Raw genomic sequence first — 17,689 nt, forward strand, 5'->3', positions numbered from 1 at the left:
TAAGAAGAAAGCAAAGCGAAGCCCATCAAAGTTAATAATAATAAATTAATTAAATAGATAATCAAACCAGACAATCTGCAATCCATGTGGAGGTGCTGGTCTCCCTGCTAGTTCACAATCACAAAGCACTAAACCCAGAAAAAGAAGTAGGTAAAAGAGCATTTTTAATAAATGCAGAGCCTAGCCCCCAAGTCTCTGCAGCAGACACTAAAAAGCTGTCCACTACTGCCTTCTTTTTCTTTTTCTGCATATTTTGGCCACTGCGGACAAAATTCCAAGGTGCACCAACACATGACACACCCACCCATCTGATATATAGATTACTACTACATCACATTGATAATTACATTTCCATATTCAGATTAAAGTTGCGTCTATTTTTGTGGTTTATGTTTTGTCCGTACTGAAATTTTTTTTTAGATTTTAACTTTAAAAAATCTATAATTTTGACATGGTTTATATTTCGTTCACATTGGAAGTTTTTTCTTTGAATCTTAATTAAAAAAAAAACTATAATATATAATTAACCACAACTGAAAAAATTACAGTAATATCAAACTCACATCAGTGAAAGAAGCTGCACTGTATCTCATTTGAATTCATTTATACATTGTTCCATAAAATACTGATGGATTTTTTTTTCTAAAAAGAAAACCAAAATGGTTATGGATAATAAAGGAGAAAAGAAAAGAACAAAAACCCTCCAAAAACCAGTAAAATACAACTTCTAACTACAAAAACGAAAGAAAATGACCCATCAGAGAGGAAATAAAATTATAAACATTAGCCCACACCTCCATGAAATTCTAACCTTTTTAGCTGAAAAGAGTGATGGCAGTAATCTTGAATTAAACCTAAACATACCTGATTAGCGTCAATAATCAGGCATGAGGCTGCTAATCTTGCCTTCTTCAAGGGCCATCTTCTGTTCAGTAACCTTCAACCAGATGCAAACCCCAGTAAAACTGAGCACCAAACTTGCAAACCCGCTTCCTAAACCGATCCCAACAATGGCCAAAACGGACAAACCTTTAGCCTTCATTGGAGGCAAAGGGTAGCCATAAAGATCCTTATTTCCCTCAAAAGAAGTGGCATTGAATCTTGGTAAATTACCACTCCTGTTCCCTAATGAAGCGGGTATTGGCCCTGATAGCTTGTTATTGCTCACATCAAAAGCTGAGAGCCTTACTAGAAGACCAAGTTGTTGCGGGATTTGACCAGAGAGGAAATTATCGTGCAAATCAATAACATTTAAATAAGCACACATTGCAAGCTGTGGTGGGATCTCCCCTTCCAGTCTATTGGACGAGAGATTGAGTACAGCAAGATTGACCAAGGATTGCAAATCCGCAGGGATAGGACCTGTAATTTGATTGGAGGAGAGGTCTAGTGACTGAAGATTGGTACAGTTTGCAAGATAAGGAGAGAGAGACCCTTGAAGAGAAAGACTAGTCAGAGAAAGCTTGTAGATGCGACCATTGTTGCAAGTAGCACCAGGGAGATAAGAAGTGAAACCAGAACATGGGCTTGCAAAATTTGATCTTGTCCAGTTTTGAAGTAAGTTTGCTGGGTCCTTTAAGGATTGGCTTAAATGGGTTAAACACGCTTCATCACTTGGATCTGATTTTGAGAGATTTGTGCAGGTTAACAAAGCGAACAAGAGCACTAACCAAACTCCCATTTAGAATTCTAGAGAAAGAAAGAATTTTGATTCTTGGCTTAGACAAATAGACACTTTCTTTTAATAATTCTTTTCTCCGACTCGAGCTTAGTTTCAAAGGACAGAGAATGGGTGGATGCTACTGTATCTATCTTTTTCCATTAGAATTTGGCGAGCCCACCTTTGACAACAACCAAAAAAGAACTCTTGTTATATACAACAAGAAATGGGGGCATGATACGAAGTGGAAAAGAGGGCTTGTTCTTGTAGTTGGACTCTCTTTTTTCTTTTTCTTTTTTTCCTTCACTACTAATATTCTTGATTGTAAAGGTCTACCTTGGCTAAAGGGAATTGGGGAGAGGAAGTGGTTCTGGTTGGTGCTTGGATTTTTGGATTGGAGCTTAAAGGGAATTGGTGAAGAGAGGAGGTGGCAGTGAAGGGAAGTGAGAGTGTCCTAGAGAGAGAGAGAGAGAGAGAGAGAGAGGTGTTGGGGGAAAGTGAAAGGGTTGATAGGAAAGCTAGAGATTGGGGGTTTCTGTGGGGTAGTGACCTGCACGTATGAAGCGCAAGATAGCGACAACACGATATTGGAGCATAGAGGGCATTTTGGTCAATGAAAAAGGGTGAGGGTTCCAATCCTAGGGAACCAGAAGGGGGCATCGTTGTCGATCCACTGGGGTGTTGTTTTTTCTGTTAATCCATTCAAGGAAAGTAAAAAGTTATGGAGATGGTAAGGTGTTTTCTCATGATATCCGTGAGATGAATAATATCTCCCTGCTCTCACCCCATCCTTCCTTCCATATTTTATTAAATCCGAAACGGAGTTAGACTCGAAAAGGATCTAGCTTCTTAGATTATTTGATTAATTTATAAATTATCAGATCAATCCATGTTATTTTAAAAAAAAAAATCAACTTGGTTATCTTTAACCGAGCCCATCAAATTATTAAAATCTTTATCTAATTAGCTTGATTTTATTGAGTAAATACCCTTTTCAATTTAACTTAAATTAAATTATAAAAAAATTTAGGTTCATCATTATAAATTAGTTTTTATAATTATGTTAAATCCCAATAAATTAGAATGGATTCTTTCCCTTCCACTAGTTTTCAACATTATAATCTTATAGTAGTAAGAGAGTAATTAGTTCTATTCTATTAATCATTTTATGGATTCATCTTGAAGGAATAAAAAAATATAAAGAGAAAACAGAATAAAATGCATAACTTATTAAAAATAATAAAAATATCTTTAGATTTATCTTTTCTAATTAGATCTTTTGTTTTTTTAATGAATTCAAAAAATAATTAATAAAATATTATTTATCATTCATCAAATACCACGAAATTTCTCATATGTGTATCACTCATCACCATTCACATGATCTTTTATTCTTGTAGTCTCTCTTGACCCCTCTCTCCCTCTCTCTTGACCCCTCTCTCCCTCAACAAGTGTTGTAAACAGCAAGTCACGAGACTAGCTGTCGATTATAGCAAGATTTTTCTTATAAAAAAAAGTTGTAGATATAATTTCTTTGTAAAGTTGCCATGTGAAAATTTTGACTGCAAGGGATCCATACCTTTTCTATATATATAAATATTCAGATTAATTTATATATATCTTAATTTATATATAATTTATATATATCATAATTAATCTTATAAATTTTAAAACTAATAATTATATAAAACAAGTATCATAATCACAAAATTTAAATCTAAAATTACAAGGAAAAGAGACTTTTTCTATCTCTAACACTTACCATTAAATCATCTACTTGCAAGTGATATATACTTTGGTGTAGAAGTCATTGAAGGTGATGTAACCATGAATTTTAGTGATTGATTTTGGTCGGTTTTTGACCGTGAGTTAAATGATTCAATAGAGTAAGAGAAATTATCGATTGATATTGAATTATACTCTCCTCTCATGTTAAAAAATAAATCGAGTAAAACGTCGAGCATGTTGCATAAATCCTATTGATATCGTTTGTGTGTGTGTTATTTTTTTTTCTTAACGCAGGCAGTGTATATGTGTGATGAAACTATTGTTCCACTCCTTAAAAAGTAATTCAAAAATACACATTCCCTCTCAGTCAAGATGTTCACTATGAAAAAAGTGTAAAATTGTTATTATATGAGGTGTTTAAGATGGTCGATACACAATGATCAAGAAAATATAAAATTTTATGTGATTAGTATTGTGGTAGTTTTTATATTTATAATTAAAAAAATTAAAAATAATTATATTTATAATTTAAAAAAAATTAAAAATATTTTTAAAATTTGGTAATATAGGTATTGACAAAGGATCCAATAAAATTGGATCTTTATTTTTTAAAAAAATATGAGTTTTGTTAAAACCACACCAAATGAATTTTTTGCATGTAAAATAAATATATGTTATTTTTATTTTTTAAAAACAAGATTTGAAATACATAATTATATGTGAAAGTCAATATAAAAACAAGATACTATTTAATTATATATAATAAATTGTCCATTCAACATCTTAATCTAACACTTCGATTTCAAGATCCCCAGCTCAAGTGATGTCCTCCTCTCATGTTTCATATCTTTACTAAGTATATATGTGTGTGATAAATATTTCAGATTTTAAAAGGGGATATTTCCCTTGATAAAATATAGCAAATTCAAAGATTTTACAAGTCAATCTTCTCATGATCACAGCACTTCAATTTAGATCCATGAAATCCAGGGCCTTGTCAATGTAGAATTCACCAAGGACACGAGGAAACAATTGTGTTTGGAGCCCTCGGCTACTCGGGGAGCAAGCTTGTGTCGGATTTTGAGACTTCGATCCAGAGTCTTGTCGAACATTTTGTGCACATGGTTTCAAGATTCTTGGTTAATCCTCTGCAATTTGTTTGTTTTCGTTAAGCTGTATCAGTTTTGTTCTGGGTATTTGTTCTTCATTGTATTTATTTTTATGCATTGAGTGCTTCTGTGATATTATTTTTCTATGTATTTAATGATATTCCTTCCTTGATTAAAAAATAATAAAACATAAAAAAGAGTGCAAGATCTTGACCAATTTTTCTTTCCTTGTACCAAATAATAACCCCTTTTACAATTGTTAAATCTAGGTTTACTTAAAAATCCAATGATATAACATAGCTCGAGTCGGTTATTAAAATAAATAAAAATAAAGAGCTAATCTGATTAGTGCGTTCAAAATCAAGTTGATCAGATAAAAATTTGATTCAAAATAAATAAATAAATAAATAATCTAAACTAAGAATGGAACCTTGGTGTCATCGTTTTCAATATTAGTATTTTGCCACCTCAGTACACTGACATCCGCGATACATGTTGAATTTAATATTACACATAATTTTTTAAGCAAGAGGAAACCTGGAATAACACAAGTAGCTTGTTGAATTTGAACTTGTAACCTCTAACCTCGTCACATGAATCATTATTGGTCGGTTATAAACATGCTTATGATATAATATAACAATCGATATATTTTTTATGCTAGAAATTCTACCATAATTTACAAGTTAGGTAAACTCATTTATCAACTTGGAATTCGCTTGGAAAGATAGAAAAAAGCATAGAAAAGAATAGAAAACACATGTAAACCCATGATCCAATAATTCCCGGTTTTGATCGGGGAAGTCTTTGAATTGGACATGACATGCATGATTCTTTCCAAGCACAGCAAGAAATCGTGTTGAACAGGAGCGGGTCCATGTCCAGAACGAGCAGATGCCAGAAGGAGCCGGGATCACATGTCTAGGCAGTGCAGTCCTCAGAAATCGTCGGAGATGCAAGGTTTATAAAGCTACTCGTGCTCAAAGGACTTCCTTTCTGTGGGCTGCCCCAATAATGCAGAGTCACGTTGCTCCTCCATTAAAGAATGCAAAAGGGAGGGTCGGCATGCCTAATTTGTGAGGCCTGAGACGGCGTGCTTAAGAAAGGTTGGCTTTAACAATCATCACTTGAGATTTGAAAAGGAAAGGGAATTCGAGATCAAGAAAAGACCATTGCTAATTTCCAAGTGTCCATTTGTTATTGCTGCGCACCGAATTATGTCAATAATAGTTCGTGCTAATCTAGTCACCATAGCCTCACTATTTTTCATTTAGGTACCTTTATTTGTAATTGTTTTCGATATCAATCTTATTCTTCTTAGAAATCTTAATGCGACCCCTGAGTTGAAAGTTAATTGAATTTCCATTTTTTGATTTCAGAACAAGATTTGCATTGGTGTTTGTAGGGTTTTCTCTTTTCATCATTGTTACAGTATGCCACCCTTCTATAAGCTACTTGTTGCCAATGAAGTATTCCAATAAATGATAATGTTTAAATTGAACCTCGGAGAATATAAATACTTCTCCATGGTAAAGCAAATTGTAGATTCAATAGTAATTGAATTTCAATGGAAGCAATGGCTAGGTCTTCGAGCATCGAAGTCTAATAAATTATAAAGGTTTTTTTATATATAATATAAAAATATTTAGAAAAACAAAGGTTAAAAACCATGTGAAGAATGATTAAGAAAGTGATAAATCAACAATAAAATAGTTATTAAAATAAATAAATTTCAGAAAATCAAGCAATCTTGCCCAGAAAATACAATTAGGATGCTTCTTAATTTCATAAATAAACGAGTGACAACCAAGTGCAAAGCATGCGCATGGTTAGCCAACCACCAATCCGCAGCGCTGCTAGCTTCTCTAAGAACATGCCGAGACTGAACCTTCCATTGATGCTACAACAGAAGACCAATTTCATGAACTAACTGTGAGTGAAAACTGGACTGGAGGCAATCTTTCACAATCATATCTTGCTAATCAAGCCTGCGTTACCTTCTCTGATTGCTCCAACCCGGGTTAGCTTTGGCCCAGAAATTCCCAATGACTTTAATGAAGAGCATTTGTCCCACCAGCTTCACATCGATGAATCCAAAAATCAACAAAGAATATCTACTCTCCAAATACGGGAGAATCAAAATATTTGTGGTTTTAAAAAACTGAAAACAAGATATGAAAACTCGTTTTTGTTTTTTGTTTTCAGCAAATAAAACCAAGCAGCCATTTTTAAACACAGAAAAAAGTGGTTTTTTAGATTTCTCAAAACTTATCTTTACACTACTAGTATTTATATCGTGATCAGGTTGAGATCATCCACGGTGCTTGAGGATCGAGTCAAGTAAAAGTTAGGGCTATATCCTACAACTTTGAACAATACGAGTATTAATGTTTTCTAAATTCGGCCATCCGATTATTGGAATTATATATTTTTCAGAATTAACTTCATAAGATTTAAAAAGATGTTCGAATATAGAATATATTTTTAATTCTAATAATTAAAATAGTATTGAAATAATTGATCTTGAAACAAGAAAATAAATTCTCAAATCCCCAATAAATTTTCCTTAATACTTCATTAATAAAATCTCGTTCTCACTTAGTTCAGTTAAAGAACTTCTTGAACATGTCCAATAATTTACTGTATGGTACCCTCAATCATGTAATCTGAATGGGGCCACAGTTCATCTGAACTGGGGGTGAAATCTTTTGACGACATCAACCGGAGCTCTCCATGAACTGTTCCTGTCACCTGAAATGTAATGCTTCCTCTCTATATGAACGCTGCAGTTGGATTTTGCTGCGCTTGATTTTCAACTAGTGGTCCAAGATAAAAGGCACGAGATATGCTGCAGGATGAATTATTATTATTATTATTATTATCTTGTCAGTGTAGAAAATAACATTAATGTGATATCAATGTTTTAAAATGAACAAGAAATATCCAAAATTTTAGTAATTGTAAAAGACCATATATGTTATCAAGACAGTGAGTAGGAAAGCAAATAGAAACAAAAACTTATGAATAGAGCATAAAAAATTAAGAAAAAAAATCATAAATCATAAATCACAAGAATAAGGATAAGAATGAAATCAAAAACATCAAAATATAATTAAAAAAATAATCAAACTCTGCTCTCTTTTAACATATAATATTACATTAAGAGGTGAACAATAACACCAGAAACTGATCTCTTTTAACACACTTCGTAATTTCTAGTTTCAACCTTGTGGTTGCTTCTCTTAACATGAGCGCCGACAAACGAACAGATTGTTGGGGCTGCGTTTTCATGCTGTTGAGGGGCAATCTTCTAGTTGGAAAGGAGAAAGTGCAAGGTCTTGCCAAGGGAAATAGGGGCCCAGGAAGTTTTATGTGGTGAAAATGAGGGCCTTGACCCTTAAATCGTGAGGCCCTCTGCTTTCATGGGTTTGCCACCTCTTCCTACTCCAGGCAGCAGCCCATTTATGGTCCCTCGGACAGAATAATATCTTCTCTTCTTTCTTGGTCCAACTTTTCATTGCTTGCCCAACAACTTAACATTTGATGGTGCTACGTCAATGGCCAACAACCGGACAGCCTAGGTTAACTCCTAACCAGCTCAAGCATGAAATGTTACGAAAAGCTGAGGGATTTCGGTGCTAGCTATCAATAACCGCGCAGAAATGTCCAAATAGGCACCTGCAAACTGAACAACTATTTTTAATGCATTTACAGACCACAAATGAAGTCTAAGACTATGGCAAGCTCGTTTCACCTTGTATCCATAGGAAATTTCCTAGTATAGTCTAACATGAAACGTTCAAACAGTTGGTCCGAATACATTCTCAATTCATGGATTAGTTAGGTAGGTGGGCAGCTTTCGTCGAGTTATGATTTCTTGATCTCAGATTTGTCTGATTTCATAAAATATTATATTAAAATAATTTAAAAACATTAAAAAAAATAAAAAAACTTTTAATTTTTTTAAAATACTGATAAAATATAAAAACAAACAGCGCGGGATACATCTCGCGGCACATCATTTTTTCCATCATTTTTTCTGAGGCTAATAATATTAACTTGGGGTTGTGATTATCGATAGTGCATGGCGACATATCATATTATTACTACGTCAGGAGACGAACAGCTTGTATTGACTGGCTGTAATGCTGTCATGAAGTGACTCCTACTATGCTCATATTTCAAGAAGATTCACACGATTTATTTTACGTGTTTTGGTATTCAAGTGGTTTTGTTTTAATATGTTGATGATAAAAATAAAATAAAATATTTTTAAAAAATATTATATATCACTTGTAATTTGTCTGAATTAATCGCAACTAGTTTATTAATATCTTTATAATATATCCATTTGTCAGTTATCTCTATTAAACTTAATGTTGATATGTTACAGGCAATGCTCCTAATATTTTAGCTATAAATTAACTAAAATGCTTATCCTTTCTAAGAGAATGTAAGAAGAAATAAATAAATATTTAAAATGATATTTTTTATATAAAAAAATTGATAGATAGGCATAATAAATAATACAGATAAATTAAGAGTTACAATTAATTATTCTTTTCATATAAGAATACTATTGAAATATACAAGTATAATAATTAATAGGTTTCTCTAAAAAGAAATAAAGTGTTAATATATAGGATTTTTTAAGAGTTAAATAATGATATTACCAACACCCATAATAATATTAAAAGAATGAGAATCAGGGGTTGGATTAATTGTTAATGTGATATATATATATATATATATATATAAAAGAAGTACGAGCTTTATAAACATGGTAATCACTAACGAACAATCTGAATAATTCATAGAATGAAACAGGAAGATTTTGATGTCATACCATACTCTTTTTGTATACAATTGACAACTGCATTGAACTGGAAGCAAATAATAATGATTCGGGATTTTTTTTTTTTGTGGGGCAAAAATGATTATGAAAGCACACGGGTGTGAGCACACTGACTGGTAATTGAAATCCACATGTGGACATGAAATTGCTTTTACGCCTAACATCATTATACTGTAGGGGAGTGAGCTTTGATAGAGAGAGCTTCGAGGTTTCTTCTAACATCAAGTGCCTTCCTCAGTGCAGCTGACATAAGCAACCAGTAAAAAATCCTCAAAATTGGAATCAAGAATTTCCACCTTCACACCTTCCCCAACATGTTTTTAGCTTTTCGAATTATTGGAATTTAATGTAGATTGTAGTGCCATCTTTAGAGAAAGGCTAAGTGATAAAGGAAGCAAGCAATCATTGTGTCATGTACATGGCGGACCAGAAGCACTGGTGATGAGATCAGAAACATGATGGTCTAAGGCTCAAAGCAAAAGCGAGAACCATACATGCTCTATTTGTTTTGTTCTGTACTTGAGAGAGGCAATAAAGCTGAGTCTACTTATGAAAATGGTCATCATCCCATATTGCACAAATCATTCCATAGACTCCAATCATATTGTTTTTAAAAGCTTCCCTCCACCATTAAGGTCTAGAAAAGGAAGAGTTTGAATATTTGAAGCTCTTGTTCATGAACAAAGGTCCCATACACCCAAGTGTCGTTTAATTTAAATAAAGAAAACCCAAATAAAAACCAATCTCTTTCTTTGGAAACCTGTTTGCCAAAAAACCCTTTGCATCGCAAGTCCTACGCATCTGTCCAAGCAGCAAATACTGGGGCGTGAGGCAAGGATACTGCAGGCCTCAATTGGCCTGCTGCTGCTGATGGGATCCAAGAGCTGACATCACCATTTGGACTAGCGAACAACTTGGATGCTGCTGTGGGAGGCATTCCGAAGAGCATTGCTCTATCAGGGCTTCCTTCTCTAGAGCTACTTAAACTGGTCACCAATGAGGAAGCATTTGACATGTGAGCTCCCATCTTGGATGAGTCTTCGAACTCGTGCTGGTGAGCTGAGCTCATGCAATCAATTCCAATTACATTTTCAGGGGACAATAAGAAAGCCTGAGTTTTGTAATTATCCATAACATTTGAGGCTTTGCGATCCAGTTGCTGTTGTGATGATTGATAGAGAACCATTTTCCAGTCTGATTCGTTTTCACTGTTCTGTGAGGGCAGGGATTCCCCATTGCTGTTACGAGTAGAAGGAATACTGTGATTGGTAGAAGCATCATCACAAGGTCCTATGTCCTTGTTTCGCCTGGCTAGTTCCCCAGCTAGAAGCGTACTGCTAGCCATGATTCGTTCCACATCATATCTTGTTATGACAAAGTTGGTCACAGCATTAACTCCACGAAATTTTATAGCAGCAACATCATAGGCTTCAGCTGCTTCCTCTTGGGTGCCTGAAGTTTCAGGTTGATTAAATATTAGAATTGGCAGAAGCAAGCAAGTCAATATTTTAGGCACTAAGATCAGCCCTAGAACTCACTGAATGTTCCTAGATAAAGGTCCTTATTCCCGGCAACCCTTCCAATCCGAGCTTGCCATCTTCCATGTTGATGGTGTCTGCTAGGAATTAAAACTTAAACAATCATTTTCTCCTAATTGCATAATGCAGATGACCAATATTAATATGATAGTTGTAGGATATCAAGACCTTGTAACTCCTCTGTACATTGAAGCTCCCCTAGAGAATCCACTACTCTTCCTGCTCATAAGGTGCAAGAATTAACAAAACATGTGAAGGAATGGATATGCAGAAAGGCAAAGGATCCTAACCTTCTCAAATGAGCAACATACTCCTGCCTAGTCATGTTCTTCATTTCTTCAATTTCATTTTGATAATTTTCCAGCTATAAAGAAACCAAAAAAAAAAAAATGAATTTCAGTACAAGAATTGTAAAAGTGGCCCCCTTCCGCCCATAAAATTGGAACAAAAAATAAAAAATGAAAAAAAGGTAAAAATCATTACAGGAAAATTGATATGAGTAGAGGGACCCCAATACATGAGTGCAGCTAAATCATAAGCTCTTGCAGCCTTTTCTTCCATATCATAACCCCCTGAAATTTATATTTTGGATTGCCTTCATAAATATTACTCGTGTGTATGCGTGTATTAAAATGCCTGATCAGTATACATGAAAAAGGCTTACCCAGATAAACTGAGCATCATCATTTGTTTGAAATGGCATCCCCAGCAAATAAAAAAACATATCAGTGACATATCAAGCATTCAAATCAAGAAAATCATTGGGAAAATGGTTGGTTTTCAAGCATTTATTGCTAACCTTGTCTTCCTTTCCTGCTTTGACCTTCTTTCTTGCAACTGTTGTCCCATAAATGAGCTTCATATCTCCCAGTCCATCTATGCCTGATTATAGAAAATCCATTAAATAATCTGTTCTTAAGAATCTAATGTAAACAAAGGGACAGAAAAGCAATTTTTTTGAAAAAAGAAAAGAAAAGAAAGGAGATCAGAGGCACAGACAAGACAGGAAACAAAGACAACGGGAAAGAGCAGTGCAAGAACTAACGTGCGAAGACAGACTTTATTGTAATGAGGAAAAACAAAAGGGATTAAGGATAAAAGTAGTAACCTTGTAACACCTCTATATTGAGAAGTTCTTTGCCCAAATGTATCAATGGACTTACTATGAACAATTTGCTTCTGATCCACCTTTCCAGGTCCTCTTTTCTTGGTTTCCATGGCTGCACAGTCATTCACAGAAGGTGAGACTTGCATAGAACCAGTAACACAGCTTGACTGGGAGCCAGGACTCATTGACAGGCTCAAACACTGTAAATCCCCATATGCCATTGCGCTAATATTTGGCCCAGATTCACCTCCATTTTCTACCATGCATCTAAGCATCTTCTGCTCCATGGCATGGTTACCTTGATAGTTTCTCGAAACCCAATTCTTCATGCCAGTTGTCCCATCATCTCCCATGTTTGGAAGCTTAAGGCTGCAATCTGACGCCTGAGCCATTTGTTTAGCATCCTCTCCTACTAACACCTCGTTGTTCCTAAAATTAGAGTAACATGGGTAGTGCTGAACTTGGATGTGTTGATGCTGCTGCTGCTGCTGCTGCCTGGGGTTTTGTTGAAGATGGTTTAGACAATTTTGGTTGTTGGGCTCATGATCTGGGTCTTCGTGATAATACATACCAGGACTACTGTCTAAACTAAGAGCCATAGCTTCTCTATCATTGCTTTCATAGTGATGGGTCTCCATAGTTGCACAACCAAAGAAGTCCTCTAGTTTTGGTGTTGAAGTAGTTACCATTGTTGCTTCACATAAAAAAAAAGAAGTCAAATACAAGTGTCCAGAAGTTTGAGAAGCAGCATTTACCCCAAGCACAAATCAAAAGCCAAAAGAAAAGAAAAGAATATATACAGGGTATTCTAATGAGTTTGAACTATACTAGGCAAACCTTGAGGCTGTGTCCTTGTGAGAGCGTCCATCATACAAAGTGAGCCATCAGACTTGAGTGGCAGAACAGGCAAAGGAGAGTAAAACCCTCCATTTTCACCCTGATCATCAACGCCATAGTAAATGCCATAGTCGAGTTGTGGTAATTGGGAGTGGAAAAAACCTGTTGGGATTGCAGTAGGAATAGCTGCAGAGGGAGACGGTGTTTGGTGATGGTGATTAGCACCTGATGGAACCTCCATTTTCATTTGAGGGGACAAAGAGAAGCCTAACCAATTTGCATTATGGTTATTGTGATCATCATCATTGTCCATCGACTTCATTTCTTTTGTGTTCTGATGTTGCCGGATTCTAACTTAGTTGCAAAAGAATCTTAGGCAAGGGCAGGGCAAGACAACGATCGGTCAAGAAATAATCTAATCATGAAGCTACAACATGGCATTCATTTGTTTTCTAGCTAGTTAAAGAACGGGATATATAGTGGACGCAGGACCAAGTCTAGCCACTAACAAATCCAAACTCCTGCTGCTGAATCTATGCTCTCTCTCTATCTGAAAAGATCTAAAAGAGAACAAAGCAATTCCCCCTGAACTAAACAAAAAGAATGAGTTCCAGCAAGCAATGCCGGGAATCCTATCTGCATTCCATAGGGATCTGTGAATGAGAAAGACCTCTTCTTTTACTTTACCCTGTGCTCCCTTGTTGCCTTTTTCCCCCCCTTTTCTTTTCCTTAATTAATACCGCCATGATCCCAGGATACCATTAAGGGTTCGTTTGTCATAGACGGTTGTTTCTCATTGCATGATCCCAAGATAACATTAAGGGTTCGTTTGTCAGACACGGTTGCTTCTCATTGCGTCTCAGCAAGTGTTTGGCTGTGTTTTTAAAATGCGTGTCGTATGAAAATATATAAAATTGATACATAGTTTTTAAATAAATTTAATATTTTTATATCAAAAATAAAAATATCAATTAAATAAAAAAATATTTTACACTAAGTATTAAACACAAATATTCCTGGCGGTTCCAGTGACACTACATTGTTTTACTTGCATTTTAAAAATATATTTACTTAAAAAATTAAAATAAATAATAATTTCAATATGCTAATATTAAAAATATAAAAAAATTGTTAGAAACGTAAATATAACTTGGTGTTAATTATTTTATATATTTTTGATGTAATAATATTAAAAATAAATTTTAAAAAATAAAAAATATTATTTAAATATATTTTTAAGTAAAAATTATATGTTTCCCTTCTCCATGCCCTGCAAAACCCAGCAGGCATAACGAAGTTTCTATGCTCTACGCAGAGGCCAGTATTTGATAAATAAAATATAAAGTAAATAAAACTAAAAAACATCTTATCAAACACGAACTAGGGGGTGATTCTAGCTCCATTCCCTGCAAAACCCAGCAGGCATAACGAAGTTTCAATGCTCTATGTATAGGCCAGTATTTGATAAATAAAATATGAAGCAAATAAAACTAAAAAACATCTTATCAAACACGAACTAAACCACATCATGCTTTTGCTTTATTAATGTGAGAAGCGCAGGCACAGCACGGGGCAGAAAGAAAGACAAAGCGGTCCATCTTGTAGTCACTTCAATGTTCAGTCCTGCAGAGCCTACTTTATTTCCACCGCACAGGGATTTTTAGATAGATATAGGCGGGCAGCAACAAGGCATCTCGTCTTCTGTCTACCACCCCCTCCTCTCTCTGGGGTCTCTGCCACACATGGGAAGCGAAGACGACGCCGTATTCACTGAGCATCTTACCTTGCCAAAGTCGAGCTCAGTCCTCTGACCGTCTTTCTTGTCTTGTCCTGTCTGGAGCATAGCTGTGATACTTGATTCGAGACCGGTTCGAAGAATGAGTTTAGTTTTCCGAGTTCTCGTGTCAAGATATCATCCTAACCTTCGAAAAATGAGTTTTATATATTTATTTCAGTCGAGTTAACTGAATAATTCAAAATTCAATTAAATTTATTTATTTTTAGTGTATATACATGGCCTCGTTCAATTAAAAACTTTGCTCAATACACGTGTCCAATAAAAAATTGTCTTCGGTGCAAGAGACCTGGTTACCATGGGCCTTCATTGGCGCATCCCCGCGCCTAGAACCTTAACAGAGGGCGTCCAAGCTAAATGGAACCAAACAAGCAGCAACCTCCTTGGCTGGAGATTGGTTTGGTTTATTATGGATTGTGATTCTGACAACTCTTGAAAATGTTTAGTTTAGGATACCTGCATGAGGTTCAAATATTGATTCCCACGGACAGCAGCTTTTTACAAAATATTCTTTTGTCCTAAAATACTCAAAGGGAAAATGATCAACAAAAAAAATAGGACACTGGCCAAATGGAAGTGCTTCTTGGAGAGTTACTTGATGGCATTATAGCGCTTTATGAATTCAAATAGTTAATTAGATGGTTAAGAGTGTGTATCTTCTGTTCAAATCTTAAAATTAATACTTAAGAAAATTTATTAAATTTATCTTCATATGTTAAAAAAATATAAAAATATACTTTTAAAATCATATAAAAAACATTAATCCAATTAACTCACAAACTAGTTCAAATATAACACTTAGCTTGCGCGGTTGCAAACTGGATGCTTGTATGTTGTCAATTTTTCAGCCAAAATTGATTGTACCGAAAAAGTTTCATAGCTTATAGGTCAGAGATTAAATTTATATCAGTTACCGATAGAAAATCCCATCACTGAAAATCTATGCGTGCATGTCAACATCTGTGCGTGCAAGGTTTATTTTGGTTCGTTGCTTCCAACTAGCGACAGAAAATTTTCGTCGCTAATAGGTCAGCGATTGAGTTTATAGTGGTTCTCGATGAAAAAAATCCATTGCTAAAAAGCCTGTTTTCTTGTAGTGCATGGCAGAATGTCTGCGTGGAAGGAAAACCAAAAAAAAAAAAAATTTATTAATTTTTTTAATTTTAATTTTTTAATATTTTAATATATTTTAATGTAGTCGTATCAGAAATAATTTTTAAAAAATAATATTTTAATGCCCTCGTGCAAAGAAAAATATGTTTAGTTCTTACTTCCGCGTTGCTGTTGTTTCTATCTGACTTTTTATTACTTAAATAGTTTTTTATTACCATTTCACGAAAAAAAAAAAGGCAGACATAAATGGTTATATAATTTTATGGATTAAGTTAAATGGATTTCATATGTATAAAACCATGGAGTTATATGTACCTATGCTTTCGATTGACGTTCCACATATTCATTTACTCGTTAGTTTCCAAGCATATTCCTTCATCCATGAATTCACCCATAAAAACAATTATATCTAGCATGATTTTATTCAATATAGAGCTTAGAATTACATAGATAATTTGATATAGCTTGTGGTTGTTCCATTTATAACTGAATATTTGTAATTAATATATGTTTCAAGTATGTATGATTACCTTACTTTATGGCTCCTGTCAGCTTGTTCTGAGGTTTTACTAAATTCAAGGTTGGTTTGGATTGAAGTTTATCTCAATTCTCGTGTCGGTCAAATGTTTGACATAGTTTCTATCAAGGATGTTCCAAGTTGATAATCTACTTAAAAATTTCATTACATGTGCATGCAAGATTATGCATGACCGAGTTCAAGAGACAGATTTTCGTGGGGAAATGATTTGGTTTGGAAAAGAGAGGAGGAATTTCAAGAGAGATTGATGTACAGAGAACGGATGGAATGGAAAAGAAAGATCCTTTTCTGATTGAAGTAATGATGAGTGAACCCACCAACAATAGCACTAGGGCAATAAAATGTTTGCTAGAAATGGTTCGTGGGCCTAGTAAAGGAGCTTTGGTTGCCTCGGCAAAACTTGCTTTTATTCGTTCTCGACACCCTTTGGTGGGGAAGCAGCTCCTCGGTGTCTCCTTTCTTTAACAAGGTTCCCAGTGGTCCTTCAACAGATCTACAGTTAGGTCAACTGTCCTCGATGGACATTGTCCACTATACCCTCCATGACAGAAACCCCAAAACTCCGTGACTTTTGAAAGACTGTACTTTGTTTCATAGTTCAGTGTCTCTTTCAAATTGTGTTAGTTTACAGGTTAATTTCTGGTTTAAAAAAGGAGGTTTAAAAACATGGCATGGGCTGCTACCTCTCGCACCACAGACGGGATTTTAGTTTAGCATGCAAGGTATTGAACATGGCATGGTGTTTTGCCGAGGCACAGCATTTTGAAAAACCTTGACTGCCCCTAGGGTGTTGATTTCCCAAGCTTTTCTAATAACATATAATGATAGTTCAGCTGAAGGAGCGGTACTTCCCATCCCAGCATTGATTGTCAAGACATCAATGTGACCATACTTGGATATGACTGTGCTCACAGCTGAAGATACACTCTCCTCAAGGCCTAATATCTTGTTGATTCGTTTAGGGATGTCAGAAGCCATGACATGGCAACCATACTCTGCAAATGCCTTGCGATATTCATAGCCAACTAACCTTTCGCGCAGCCTGTAACTAGCACAGCCTCAAGCCCACTTTTGCTCTCTCTCTCTGTTTTTTTTTCCTGAGTTTGAACTCTGAAACCAGCATTGATGATATGAGTTTAAACATTTTAATGCACAAGACTGGCATAAAGAATGTGCTGTTAATATTGCCGAGAGAGATGCTCTTGATTGACGTACAAGTTAATACAAGTATATTCCTTATTGTTGAATTTTAGAAAAACAAATACAAATTTAACATGACAAGTAAACAACAATATCTCGAGAATGATGAGACACATGGAACTATTTGCATGATAGTTTTTAAAATTAACTGAATTGAGAAATGGGTTAAGAAAGTTGATTTAATTGTTTTTTAAAAATGAATTAAAAT

The 17,689-nt window shown here is 34.9% G+C and overlaps 2 protein-coding genes across 2 annotated transcripts; both read right to left on the reverse strand.

Moving 5' to 3' along the window:
• On the reverse strand, positions 1 to 2,195 carry LOC105107623 (probable inactive receptor kinase At1g27190). The gene has a single exon (XM_011001621.1). It carries the CDS (start codon positions 1,679 to 1,681, stop codon positions 875 to 877), a length of 807 nt encoding a protein of 268 aa, XP_010999923.1. The 5' UTR covers positions 1,682 to 2,195; the 3' UTR covers positions 1 to 874.
• A 7,704-nt stretch (positions 2,196 to 9,899) lies between these two features.
• LOC105107624 (AP2-like ethylene-responsive transcription factor ANT) lies at positions 9,900 to 13,544 on the reverse strand. The gene is made up of 9 exons (XM_011001622.1): positions 12,836 to 13,544; positions 11,999 to 12,692; positions 11,690 to 11,772; positions 11,555 to 11,563; positions 11,374 to 11,462; positions 11,181 to 11,254; positions 11,059 to 11,109; positions 10,891 to 10,967; positions 9,900 to 10,804 (listed from the first exon to the last, which is right to left on the reverse strand). The coding sequence occupies exons 1-9, from the start codon at positions 13,155 to 13,157 to the stop codon at positions 10,146 to 10,148; spliced, it is 2,058 nt and encodes a 685-aa protein (XP_010999924.1). The 5' UTR covers positions 13,158 to 13,544; the 3' UTR covers positions 9,900 to 10,145.
• Positions 13,545 to 17,689: the final 4,145 nt, after the last annotated feature.

Source organism: Populus euphratica, unplaced genomic scaffold, assembly GCF_000495115.2.
Source record: "Populus euphratica unplaced genomic scaffold, PopEup_1.0 scaffold267.1, whole genome shotgun sequence".
In the NCBI taxonomy this organism is placed as follows: Eukaryota; Viridiplantae; Streptophyta; class Magnoliopsida; order Malpighiales; family Salicaceae; genus Populus; species Populus euphratica.

Bases quoted from the DNA above. Each gene is read 5' to 3' on its own strand.
- LOC105107623 (XM_011001621.1), bottom strand. From the start codon at position 1,681: ATGGGAGTTTGGTTAGTGCTCTTGTTCGCTTTGTTAACCTGCACAAAT.
- LOC105107624 (XM_011001622.1), bottom strand. From the start codon at position 13,157: ATGAAGTCGATGGACAATGATGATGATCACAATAACCATAATGCAAAT. The intron at 12,693-12,835 runs GTTTGCCTAGTA...TTTTATGTGAAG, and splicing joins CACAAGGACACAGCCTCAAG to CAACAATGGTAACTACTTCA. The intron at 10,805-10,890 runs GTGAGTTCTAGG...CTGAAACTTCAG, and splicing joins CCTTTATCTAGGAACATTCA to GCACCCAAGAGGAAGCAGCT.